The sequence below is a fragment of the Xenopus laevis genome, chromosome 7L (assembly GCF_017654675.1).
Source record: "Xenopus laevis strain J_2021 chromosome 7L, Xenopus_laevis_v10.1, whole genome shotgun sequence".
Lineage (NCBI taxonomy): Eukaryota > Metazoa > Chordata > Amphibia > Anura > Pipidae > Xenopus > Xenopus laevis.
In genome coordinates this window covers 31926266-31939703 of record NC_054383.1, presented here as the reverse complement: position 1 = coordinate 31939703, position 13438 = coordinate 31926266, and the positions used below count along the sequence as shown (strand labels likewise).

The window sequence follows — 13438 nt, the reverse complement described above, 5'->3', positions numbered from 1 at the left end:
AGTCCTACGCTCAATTTTCATCTGATTCATTAAGAATTCTATTGATTCATTATACAGTTTACAAAGATGTATACAGCTCACTCAAATAACTGATTCCAGTACAAACAAAATCTAACAAAATAACTGCCTTTTGCACAAATTCTGCATGTAGAGAGACATGGTGTCTGGTGATTTTAATAATACATCTTCTAGGCAAAAGGAGCCCCCCTATAAGATATATTGGATCCAACTGTCAATGACTATCTAACACCCAACTCCTGCATGAAGACAGAATAAAGAGAAACAGATGCTGAAAGAGTAAACTTTATTTCAAAAATGATGCAGAATATTTAATTGATTGTATTTAGAAAGTTTCTTATTTCAGTATGCTGCAGCATATATTACATTTTCATTTTCGCGATCGTTCCCCTTTAAGGACTGATCAACTCCCTTCACCTAGGAAAGTCTGCAGGTTGTAGTCCTCAATGGATGTCCTAGACACTCTGAAAGCAAATTGAAAAGTGTTAAATCCACATATATAGTACACAACAGCCATTAATATCCTGTAAATTGTTTCTTTATAAATGGTGCTTAGTGATGTCATCAGTTATAATTAATTCTCAGTGATGTCGTATCTGTCACATGATTCACTGAAAAGTGTGTTTTATAATAAAAAATGTACCCTCTGCTAAAATACGAGGATATTAGAGGTCAACTTGGAGTCCAATGGTTTGTATAAAAGCAGTTGCCCATATTATATGGTCATGGAACTGTTTGGTGACTTATACTTATATTTTATGATAGGGGTAAATGATTCACTATATGAACAGAATATATGTATTTACTCCTGGAACTTCTATGTTCCAGTGCAATGTAACCTAGGTACTGTATTTATCCAAGACAAAAATCATCACTGTCTATTGATAAACTTTATTTAATTTAGTTGTATCACTTGACCCGCGCTGATCCTACCAGTCACCTAGGTAACCAAGCATTTGCTTTGATGCAAGTGCAAATTCTGTTCCTCAAGTCTAATCCTCAACAAAGAACAAGAGGCCACCCCTTTAGGGCAGATACAGATGAGAAGATTCGGGGGATTAATCGCACGGCAACAAATCGCCTCTTCTACGGGTGACTAATCTCCCAAACTGCCTCCCCACCAGCTACAATGTAAATCGCAGGCGGGATTTAACTCGGAGCACTTCGATTTCTGAAGTTGCCCGGAGTTTCCTTGTGGGGTAAATCTGGGCGACTTCAGAAAACTAAGCACTCTTAGTGCAATCCGGCTGCTGATTTCGATTCTATCCAGCGGGGAGGCAGTTCGAGGAGATTAGTCGCCCGAAGAAGAGCCGGTTTGTCGCCGGGCGACTAAATCTCCCCAAATCTTCTCGTCTGTCTCTGCCCTTAGACTTGAGGAACAGACATTGATCACAAGCAACAGTTAAGGTTAAGGAGTTGTGACATGTTATTTGGGAGACTTTGCATGTTCACTGTACAGAAAGGGAAAATAATAGAAAACAATAGCCAGTATATACCCATTACTAGGCCTGATTTAGCAAATAACATTAGGGGGCAGATTTACTAAGGGTCGAATATCGAGGGTTAATTAACCCTCGATATTCGACCAGGAACTAAAATCGTTCGACTTTGAATATCGAAGTCGAACGATTTAGCGCAAATCCTGCGATCGAACATTTAGATCTATAGTTCAGGTGTAACTATGTCAGGTGTAACTAGTACTAGTACAAACACAACCAAGACAAATAATCTTCAATTACAAAATTGAATCCTTAGGATAGGACTACACAGACATTTTTGGCGCGATACGACGCGCTGCGGCAAAACGCTGGCGTCAAAACGCATACGACGGAAATAAGGTAAGTGAATACATTGTCGGATGCATTGTCGTTGATCCGATGCGACACGCAGGGGCCGATTCACTAAGGGTTGAATATCGAGGGTTAATTAACCCTCGATATTTGACTAGGAATTAAAATCCTTCGACTTCGAATATCGAAGTCGAAGGACTTAGCGCAGATAATTCCTTCGATCGAACGATTAAATCCTTCGAATCGACCGATTCGAAGGATTTTAATCCAACGATCGAAGGAATATCCTTCGATCAAAAAAACGCAGGCAAGCCTATGGGGACCTTCCCCATAGGCTAACATTGAGTTTGGTAGCTTTTAGCTGCCGAACTAGGGGGTCGAAGTTTTTCTTAAAGAGACAGTACTTCGATTATCGAATGGTCGAATAGTCGAACAATTTTTAGTTCAAATCGTTCGATTCGTAGTCGAAGTCGTAGTCAAAGGTCGAAGTAGCCAAAAAAACACTTCGAAATTCGAAGTTTTTTAATTCGAATCCTTCACTCGAGCTTTGTAAATGTGCCCCTAGGTGCCCATTTTTAAAAGGCATCAAAGTAAAAAAACTATTGGTGCTTGCAGACTGCCACAATGTTTGGAACATTTCTTTACAGATCATCAGATCATCTGTTGCCACTTTCCTTCCCCATGCTCAACAGTGGAGCTGAAGTTCTGTAAAGAAAAGAACTACCTTGTTACTCTTGCATTCCTTTCTTTAGCTTGGCTCAACCAAATGAGTGGGGCATGGTCTGTAATAAGCTTAAAGTGGTGCCCCAATATAAAATACTTAGAGATTTGAGGGCCCACTTGAAAAGCCAGACACTCCTGCTCTACAATTCTGTAGTTTTTTCAGGCTGAGTGAGTTTTTGGCGCAAAACGTGCGGGAAACTCGAAAATTGACGCCTGCGTCAATTTTGGATGCACGTCTGAGAAGTTGCTTGCGTCAGTTTTGACACCGGTGTTAAAGTCAATGGGCGTCTGAATAATGTTGATGCGCGGTGATTTTGACGCAAGAGACTTTTTGGACACGCATCCAAAATCCGTGGGAGTTTCGCAAATTTATTCGCCGGCAGAGGAAATTCGTTGCCAGGCGGATTTATTCACCCATCACTACTCACCATATTCAATTTATAAAGTGTATAATATTATGTGTAATAATTATGATTTATGAATTCTGTTTATTGTGATCACTTGAGGGTGTCTAACTTTTGGCACCCCCAAGTAAAAAGGACTTTCCTTCTCCATTAAACAAGTCAGTATTATATAGAGGAGAAAAATAACTATATGTATTTAAAAAGTGTGTTTTAGTGCAAACCAGTATATGTGCTAACAATTCTAGTATGCCATAAATAAGCTATAAAAACTATAAACAAAAATTCTTATAGATCATAAAGGAATAGAATTCTTACCTGTATAATAACTAAACCATGTTTTGCTATGGGTGTAACAGTCACCAAGCAGGGGAGAGAAGTACGCCATTTGTTTTTGTTTTTGGTTTAATATTGCTGTATAGCTGATATTGCTGCATTACTGTATTCATGGATATGCTCTGGGCTTACCATACTTCTATAGAAAGATATACACTCAGTTTTGAATGAGGAGATGGAGATGACTCCCATTCTACAATTACCAAAATGTGGCGAATATCTGACCTTATGTAATTTAGAGTACTTCTCAACTGAGGATGATGGGAGCTGTGAGCTCATAATAAGTAAACAGAGAATGGTCATTAAATCTGGAATAGACAGTAATATAAAGAGGTAGGGCGTCTTCAACTATAACTGCAACTTCCAGCATCCTTGGCCAGTAGTGATACTAAATTCCTGTTTTTGTAACTATAGGCAGAGTTCTTAGCGATGTTGTTGTGGAAGGTCAGCAATCAAAATTTCCTGAGGAAAAGGTTTAACCTGCAATAAAGGAGGAAGAAAGAGCTACAGCAGCCATCACATTAGCCAATGTACCAAAGCCAACACCGGGGACAACTGCAGTGATCAATAAGACTCAGTAGGGGGCTGTCAGGGTGCATTTTGCAACTCTTTATTTAGGTATCTGGCCATGATTGATTGATTGAAACCTTAAGATAAGGAATGAGTCGAAAGTGGGTGAGTTTTTCACTTGAGCTCTAATCTCATATTTTCATAAAGCTGCCCCTTCCATTTGCAAAACACTTGCTTTAAAAATCATTGACATGTTTTAATTTATTTTAAATGTAAAAAATTGCTTGGCATTACATTTTGTGGGTGGATAGTCCCATTATGAATCTTAAAAAACAGCTTGGGTATCCTTAACAAATACACACAGTTATCTAAGTGGCCAGGCTCAGGTATAGTGTAATGCTGTGAAACACTTTTTGTTTTTTATTGTTTTTTATTTACAATAGACATACTCTTTATAGAAAGGGCAATGGATATAGGGAGTCATTTACAGAATGACTTCTTAGCAGTAAGTCCATATTTTTTTATTTGCACGTCAGGCAGTTTTCTCAGCACATCGCAGCATAACATTCAGGATTGGTTAAGTAACCTGGGCAATGATGTAACTGTGTAACAACTTTATAGCAAAAATGAGCAGGCACTTCCAAAGACCAATATTCCAGACAGATTTGTTATTTAAAAAGTATTTTTATTTCAGTGCACTAGGATACAGCCTTACGCGTTTCATATCATTAGGATACTTAATCATAGGCAACTTTGCAGAATTTAAGAGAGTTGGGTCATGCAGAAATACTGTGGCTTTAATTTGGAGTGAGGCTGCCCCAGGATGATGCAGAGAGGTGTGTGTGGGATGCAGGTAGGGTTGCCACCCGGCCGGTATTTTACCGGCCTAGCCGGTAAAACACCTGCCAGGGCCGGGGCCGGTATTAAAAATTTACCGGCAATGTAGCTGCCGGTAATTTGTAATGCCCTTTACAAAAGCCCTTGTCCTCCAGTAAAAACTTACATTTCCTTTGGCTTCTGCGATGTGGCCCCGGCCCTTCTGCGGCGATATCCTGCGACCCCGCCCCTTTTTAAAGTCGCTGACCACTGGCTCCGCCCCTTTTGCATTACGGCCCGCCCCTTTATTACCCGCCCCCACCACTGGCCGGTATTTTTTTTTTTTAAAAGGTGGCAACCCTAGATGCAGGGTTTCTCTGTTTAACAACAACAACCTGGAGGAACAGGGGTTGTGGACTCTCTGCCCCCTTGATGTATATACTGAGAACATCTAACAATTGTTACTTACTGTAATAAGCTTTAGTTACCAGTAGGTCCTTCTAACTGGCACGTGGGCACAGATTCTGATTAGAAGAAAAGAGGTTCCGTCTAATTATTTGTAAATGGTTTTGTTACAGTGAGAGCTGTGAAGATGTGGAATTCTCTCCCTGAATCAGTGGTACAGGCTGATACATTAGATAGCTTTAAAAAGGGGTTGGATTGCTTTTTAGCAAGTGAGGGAATACAGGGTTATGAAAGATAACTCATAGTACAAGATGATCCAGGGACTGGTCTGATTTCCATCTTGGAGCCAGGAAGGATTCTTTTCTGAGGAAAATTGGAGAGGCTTCATGGGTTTTTTCGGCCTTCCTCTGAATTAACTAGCAGTTAGGCAGGTTATATATAGACTTAAAAGAATGTTTCAATTTAATTTACTATGTAATATGTCTTTAATATTTTTAGAAGTATTTGCAATACTCCTCGGGCTCCTTCTGGTGTTGGGGGCAAAGGGAAAGCCCTCACAGCTCTACCCTAACCTAACCAGCCCTGAATCTTTGTACTGCTTTCCCATGAGTAAATAAAGGTTAATATCCTAAGAACAAACATCTTATGCTGCAATTTAAAGAGACTGTTCAACATACACATCAGTCCCTGTCCCACTGGAGTTTAGTTTATCCTTGACACGTTGTCACAATGACAAGGGTCATTTCTGTCACTTTTCCGCAAAGTATTTGGAGTGGGGGAGGAAATCCACACAGATATAAATACTCCATGCAGAAAGTAGCCATGCTAGAATAAATCTTAGGAACCTAGTGCATGTGAAATGACTTTCCATTACTCCTAAGTTTTGTACTGTGCCACTGCTAACAATCTATTTGGTACCTTGTTGCAGTGCCCTATTCTGTCTTTTCCACTGAATTAAACATTTAGGGCTATTCCACACGGGGAGATAGCCACGCGTTTGCGGTCGCGGCGACAAAGCGCCGCGACCGGCGCAGGCGACAGTTTTGTATGGGCGCCTATGTAAAAACGCCTGTGCTAACCACACGAGGCGATGCGCTTTTCAACAGTCGCCTGAAAATGCTTTGCCAGGCTTTTTCAGGCGACTGTTGAAAAGCGCATCGCCTCGTGTGGTTAGCACAGGCGTTTTTACATAGGCGCCAATACAAAACTGTCGCCTGCGCCGGTCGCGGCGACTGGCGCGGCGCTTTGTCGCCGCGACCGCAAACGCGTGGCTATCTCCCCGTGTGGACTAGCCCTTATACTATAGGGCAACTCACATAGCTATTTCTGTTGAAGGAAACGTAAGATGGGCTTATCTTATAATTCTGTCAATGGGGCATTTACTGCCAGATGACTAACCTTTGAAATGCTCCTTATTCTGCAATCATTCTTTCTAAACCAACTGACCCTGGCATTATCAGTGATCTCTGTCCCTTATCTCATGGCTTCCCAGTGGGCTCTGCAGTCTGCCTGTCCCAGTAGGGCAGCAGTAATAGCAATGTCTGAAGATTGCATCTCCTGATATGGCTGCCATGTTTATATTAGGCATCTGGCAAGTACAAACATGTCTTTTGGAGAGGAGATAAAGGGCATCCCACTGGGTGGCAGTGACAGCTGGGACAAGAACATTCCTAATAATCTCCACATCAGCTAACTTGGCACTTTAATATCTCCTACAGGCAACAAAGGGGGAAGGCAAGATCTTTAATTTGCAGAGGTGTGAAACGCCTCACCTTCCTACTCTCCATTTGTTCTAATATTCCCCCATTTGCTTTCATGAGGAAAGCTCCAAATGTTGATGTGGTACCTAATAAACTGGTGGAATATTTCCATCTTGTAATTGGCAGCAATGATTGTGAGAATCATGGGTCATTTCCCTCAGAATACCATTCCTCATGTTCCTTAAGAATAATCCACTGTATTTGGGATTTCACACTCATCCTTTTTTATACAAAAACTGTGCCTATAGTCTCAAAAAGCATTCAGTTTTACCAATCTCAGCCACTCGCACAGAAAGAAAATTTTCCACTACTCAGTTAGCACATCTGGGTGAAGACCAATGTAAGCACTCTCCTTCAATTCTTACTAACCTTATTGATCTGACTGCAGGCAGAGACAGGCAGCCACTGTAAGGGTATGGGTACATGGAGTGATTTTGGTCTTTTTGCGATCCAGGCATTTAATAGTTATGCAGGCAGATATCAATATACCTTATAACTGGATTTATGGATCAGACCATAATTGGAAACATGGCAGTTAGCATTTCTTAGGACAATCTGCCAGTGTACCTATGGGTTCAAGCGATTGCTACAGAAGGGTAGAACTCAAAATGCCCAAATCTGTGCCACTGCAGAAGCAAACGAAAATATCCCTTGCTGTGAATGGGCCTGAGACTGAATTTTAGCTAGCTTGGTGCACTCTGTTTATTTCAGGTCCTAGGATACAGAAAGGCTTTTGTGTCTTTTACCTTAATATTAGGAGAGACAAGTCATCCACAGTGCTTATTGCTGCTACTCAGTAGCAAAATACATATCGTGCCTTATTCCTTAAAAGAGATGCAAAGTTACAAACAATGTGCTCATTTTGCCACTAGAGAGCATAAAAGTCACTTTGCAAAATACTTCTATTTTAATTACCGACTGAGACTGTGAGGAGGCATACCTGGTAATGTGTGATAACTTAACGGTTAACTAATATAACCCATAGCGTAAATAACAACACTGAAGCAAAACTTCCTTTTAGTGGGTAAGGGTCGGCCACAGCTTTTATTTAAACAGATTCTTATTCATAACGTACACAGAAAAAACTTGCCATTAATTTACCAACCATTAATTTCCAAATGCCAGCCACCGCAGCCGCGGTGGGCATGTAGGTCATTCCAAATACCGTCTAGGTAACCAATGGCAAGGACACTTTTACCCCGCTGTGACAAGGAAATACAAACACTGGAAAAATGTAATTTTTTTTTTTTTTTTTTTTTTTTTTTTTGACACAAACATACAAAACTTGCAGAAACAACAGACTGTAGTAAATGACGGGAGGGTGGGTGGGCAGCTCCACCAGCGCTCCAGGATCCTGAGGGAAAAGGAAGCAGGTAAGGCACTCCCTGCTATAAATAACTGCCCTCCCCTTCTGCTCCCACCAATGATACTCTAGTCTAAAACCACCAATCACCAATCCCCTGGCCTGTCATCCCTCCTCCCAGTCATTGGCACCCTCGCTACACCCTTTGGTGCCCTCAAGTAATAAAATTGTTTCTTCATTCCAAAAGGTGCAAACCAAAAAATCCTCTTATTTTGCCTTATTTTTGTCTGCTGAGCAGCAAATCAGAAACAAGTAGTCTCTGTTACTGTAGATCATTGTTGTCCTATTGGCCAGTGCTCTGCTTGGTAGTGAGAAGTGCAATGCCCCCCAGCAAAAGGATTAGAGCAGCTATTCAATTGCAAAATCAGTAAAGAAAATTTTAAAGATGCAGCAGTGGCATAACCAGAGGTTTTACTCCCCCCCCCCCTACCCAAACCTGTTTTAACAATTACTGACAATTTTTGGGGGGCACACACACATACACATATTCACTATCAGTCAAACCCCTCTTTGGGCTCTTTATAATCCTATGCCCTCATTAAATGTAAATGTGTGGATGTACCTTGCTACTTAGATCCAGCAGCTTGCTTGTTAGCCTTACAAATGGTGGCTGTCAAGCAAATAATATTTTTTTCTTTACATTATGAAAGTAATGTCATTCTCAGCCACTTTCCAATAAATATGAGTTACAGTTTTTCCTTTATTAAAATCTGCAAATGAAGTGGGAATTGAAAATACAGGTATGGGATCCATTATCCGGAAATCTGTTAGCCAGAAAGCAACCGAATTACAGGAAAGGCCATCTCCCATGGTCTCCATTTTATCCAAGCAATCCAAATTTTTTAAAATTATTTCATTTTTCTCTGTAATAATAAAACAGTACCTTATAATTGATCCCACCTAAGATATAATGAATCCTTATTGGAAGCAAAACCAGCCTATTGGGTTTATTATGCAGATCCAAATTAAAGAAAGATCCATTATCTGTAAAACCCCAGGTGCGTAGCAATCTGGATAACAGGTCCAATACCGGAAATTGCTGTCTGCCATGTTATTACAGTTTCAGTTTACCAGACTACAGACACAATGTATCAGAAGTCAGCTCTACTCCAGCCAAGATTCCAGTTCCCTCAATGCTTTGCACTCCCCTTTTGCTAAAGAGGAACTATCTCGAAAATGAAAATTTAATATAAGCTTCAGAATACTGAAATAAGAAACATTCTAAATACAATCAATTAAACATTCTGTACTGTTTCTGAAATAATCAAGTTCATCTTCACTATTCCTCTCTCAGCGTCTGTTTCTCTTCATTCTCTCTTTATGCAGGAGTTGGGTGTCAGATAATAATTGACAGTTAGATCCAATATTAGGGGCTCCTTTTGCCTAGAAGATGTATTAGAGCTCACTCTTATTAAAATCACCAGATATCATGTCTCTCTACTTGCAAGATTTGTGCAAAAGGCAGTTATTTTGTTAGATTGTGTTTGTAATAGAATCAGGTATTTGAGTGAACTCTAATTCATCTGCTAGGAAAGGAAGCCCCCCCTATAAGATATATTGGATCAAACTGTCAATGATTATCTGACACCCAACTGCTACATGAAGACAGAATGAAGAGAAACAGATGCTGAGAGAGAGATAGTAAACATAAACTTGATTATTTCATAAATGATGCAGAATTTTTAATTTATTGTATTTATAAAGTTTCTTATTTCAGTATGCTGAAGCTTATATAAAATTTTCATTTTCACTATAGTTCCCCTTTAAGGTGGGGATAAAAGTGTCCCTTCTGGGCTAAATTAGCAGTTTATTGGCCTGTGTATGGGGCCTTCTAATAGGCCTGCTGACCAATATGTGGCTGAAAATCCCATCTGGGTGAGAACTGCATCGGCTCATTAATGCAGTCCTCACCCTATAGCCAAGAATTATTTCTTATTGCAGCTTTGGGTTGGCATCCCTTGATGGTGTTGACTGATCACTAGATGTCTGTCACTATTCAATAATCCACATCCTCCTTGGCCTTTTATTTGCAGTTTCAGGCCAGAAGTGGAGACAGCTTGCTCTCTTCTTTTAGTTCTGGGTCTCTTGCATTCTTGTGTGAAGTCCTCATTGTTCATCATAGAAAAATCATACATCAGTATAGGGATGACACTTAAAATATATTATAAATTCAAATTCAGATTTATCCATGATGTAACTATTTATTTTTTTTGAAATTGGTAGTGTGTCTTAGGCTATAGACAAATTGGAAAATGAGGTTGAATGTTGATAAGTGCAAGGTTATGTACTTTGGTAGAAATTATATAAATGCCATTATGATATTAGAGTTATACCCTAAATGGCAGTTTGTTGGAGATTTCCTTAAAGGAGAAACAAACCCTTGATACTAAAATCCCCTACCCCCCTATCTTACATAGAAATCCGCTGGACAGAATCTGCACCAAGGGGTAAGTAAAGAGTTAGGGGCATTTAGCAAAGGTACCACCAAGGCTGGGGGGAGCAGGGAGGGGGGTCTATGTAGGGTAAGGGAGTAGGGGATTTTAGTAGCAATGGTGTACTTCTCCTGGGATCTGAGCATGTAGGGTCGGACTGGGTCAGTGGGACAGCGAGGAAAAAAACAGGTGGGCCCCCTGCTCTTGTGGGCCCCACCGGCCTAGATCCGCACTCAGATCCTTCTATTTGCCGGCTCATTCCTGCCTTGACCACTGCCCGGCAGCCCGAAAAACATACTGCGCCTGCGCACGCGCACCCCGGGCCCCCAATCCGACCCTTTTCTTTACAGTGAGGACAGTGAGGTTGTGGAATGCACTGCCGGGTGATGTTGTGATGGCTCATTCTGTTAATACTTTTTAGAGTGGCTTGGATGATTTCTTGGACAAGCATAATATCCAAGGCTATTGTGATACTATTTTCTACAACTAGCATAGATATTGGTTTATATATAAGTTTATAAATGTCAGTGTACAGATAGGTCACTATGAGTATGTGTATATATGTGCACTTGGGTTCATATGGAGGGGATCATATATGTGATGGATCATCTGACCTGTGATGTTTTAAATGTTAAAGGAAACTGGAGTTACTTATTGTAGCCTTGACAAAGGGAGCGGATACTCTCAAAATGTGTGGGTATATATATATAGGAATTATCGGCACTCACCATTCACATAGTCATTTGCTGGGTGCTAACCGAAAAAATTTTTAGCAATCCACGAAAGCACTCACAGCAGTCGCCACCCAGCTGTATCTGAAATCATTTATTGGTGCATGGTGTATCTACGCATTTCGGCTCACCTGGAGCCGTCGTCAGGATAATAACAGGAAGTGTGGCACATCATTAAATAGCCCCCAACCAATCAGAATTAATGAGGGATTGATTCTGATTGGTTGAGGGGCCATGCGTTGATACACCATGCACCAATAAATGATTTTTTGATACACGCTGGATGGCGACTGCTGTGAGTGCTTTCGTGGACTGCTATACATGAGCTGACTTATAGACAGCTACCTCCCCTGTGCATCATTAGTCCATCAATTCACACTTGGCCCCAAGCACACTTAGCACCTACCGATGTACACATGAGGCAACAAATGTGTCATTATCCAGACACATGCTTGCAACTTGTGAAAACTGTCACCTCTGCACACCGTGTAGTTACCTCAAAGGTTTTTAATTACAACCTAAATAAATACTCTGAATAGAGAATAAAGGAGAATTGTTTGCACTTCAACTGGCAACTACATATTTTATTTAACAAAATTTATAGAGAAACCAATCAAATTGCAATGAGTAGAGATAAAATAACTTATTTTATTATATTATGCCGCAGATGCCTAGATGACTTGGTAATGTTAAGTGAGTCTCCCTTCATCTTAGCAGCCTTTCATCTGTGATGACTTCCTGTATCCAAAGAAACTCCAGCTACTGAACTACATCTCCAGACTGAGGCTCAAAGGTTGGATATTCCTAAATATAAATTTGTGTACCTTATATTGGGAGCACAGTCCACTAGTGATGTGCGAGCTGGCCCGAAACCCGCAGGACTTGTGGGTATAACCGCGGGTTGGGCAGGTTTGGACCAGCTACCGCAAAAAACTTCAGGTCACGGAGCGGTTTCAGGTTGAGCTCTCACTTCTGCTCTACCCACCTGCCTCACACTGCCAACTTCCAGACCTTTGATTTATAGACTCACATCTGCTTTCATGACATCACTGCAGGTCGGACCAAGGTCTACCCAGGGACATAGGATTGGGAGGGTACGGGTGCAGGTTGAGAAAAACTCGACCCACTACAGTCTACCTACAGACAACTGATAGCAGTACAAAGAAAAAGATGGGGATATTCTGGGAACATCTTTGTAGGCACAGATCTTCAATGCTAAAGGGATGTGGTTGCCTTGAACTGGTGAAGATATACAATATAATGTGTAGCAGTTCTACCTTACTTCTTTGTCATGCTTTAGTTCCCCTTTAAATATGGCAGGCTTATTCACCATAACAGAAACTGCTGTGCGTGGAGCATGCCAACAATTACACAAGTTGTGTATTTGTGGGTGAAAGTTGGTGTAATAAACTAATCTCTAAAACCTTTGCAAAAGTCAGGGGTGGATTTTTTGCTCATTACAAAGTTATTGCCTAGAGTACACATAACACTACATTAAGTACTTCTTTAATGTCATCAATTAAGAACGAATTAGTAATTAAATGCCATGTGCCTTGGGCCTTTCCAAATACAAAAGGCTATACCGCTCATAAAGGCACAATTGCTGCTTGTTAAACTAAAGAAAGATGTTGTTAGATACCCCAAAGCCTTTTGCTACATGTGTCCCTTTAGGCTGGGGCCTCACGTGAGTCTTTGGTCTTTTTCCTGGGAAGGTAGCATTTTAGGGATAGAAAGAATTGTGTTAGACTCTTTAAGAGAGTTTTAGTTATAGCACAAGCAACACTGATGGCATGATATTGGCATACAGCAAAAGGGCTTGGGGGCTTTAAGTACTAAAACAGCCTCCAATAGAGTTGAAATTGTCAAACAATCTTGTCATTATGGGGGATGCGGCTGCATTTTCAGACTACTACAAAATGCTGCAAATAAGTCTATTATGGGAAGACTAATAACGCTCAACTGGTTTTCTTCCAGCCTCCAAAATGCTGAGATCACTCTGCCAGTCTATGGCACACGCAATGCTTAAAAAATGCTATTTGCCCAGTGGAAGGAAGATTCTCCCTTTATGCAGATGACTTATTAGTCTACTTAGCAAATGCAGGCCCTCACTAGTAGTGATGGGCGAATTTGCGCCGTTTCGCTTCACCGGAAAA

At 40.8% G+C, this 13438-nt stretch overlaps 1 protein-coding gene across 1 annotated transcript in view; it reads left to right on the top strand.

Moving 5' to 3' along the window:
* The first annotated feature begins 3675 nt into the window (after positions 1 to 3675).
* The window catches only part of pcdh8l.L (protocadherin-8-like L homeolog), a 29031-nt gene continuing 19268 nt past the window's right edge, over positions 3676 to 13438 (top strand). Inside the window, exons 1-2 of the mRNA XM_018225303.2 lie at positions 3676 to 3943; positions 12003 to 12078. Coding sequence (XP_018080792.2) covers positions 3929 to 3943; positions 12003 to 12078 — 91 coding nt within the window. The 5' untranslated portion in view covers positions 3676 to 3928. The remainder of the gene's footprint in view (positions 3944 to 12002; positions 12079 to 13438) is intronic.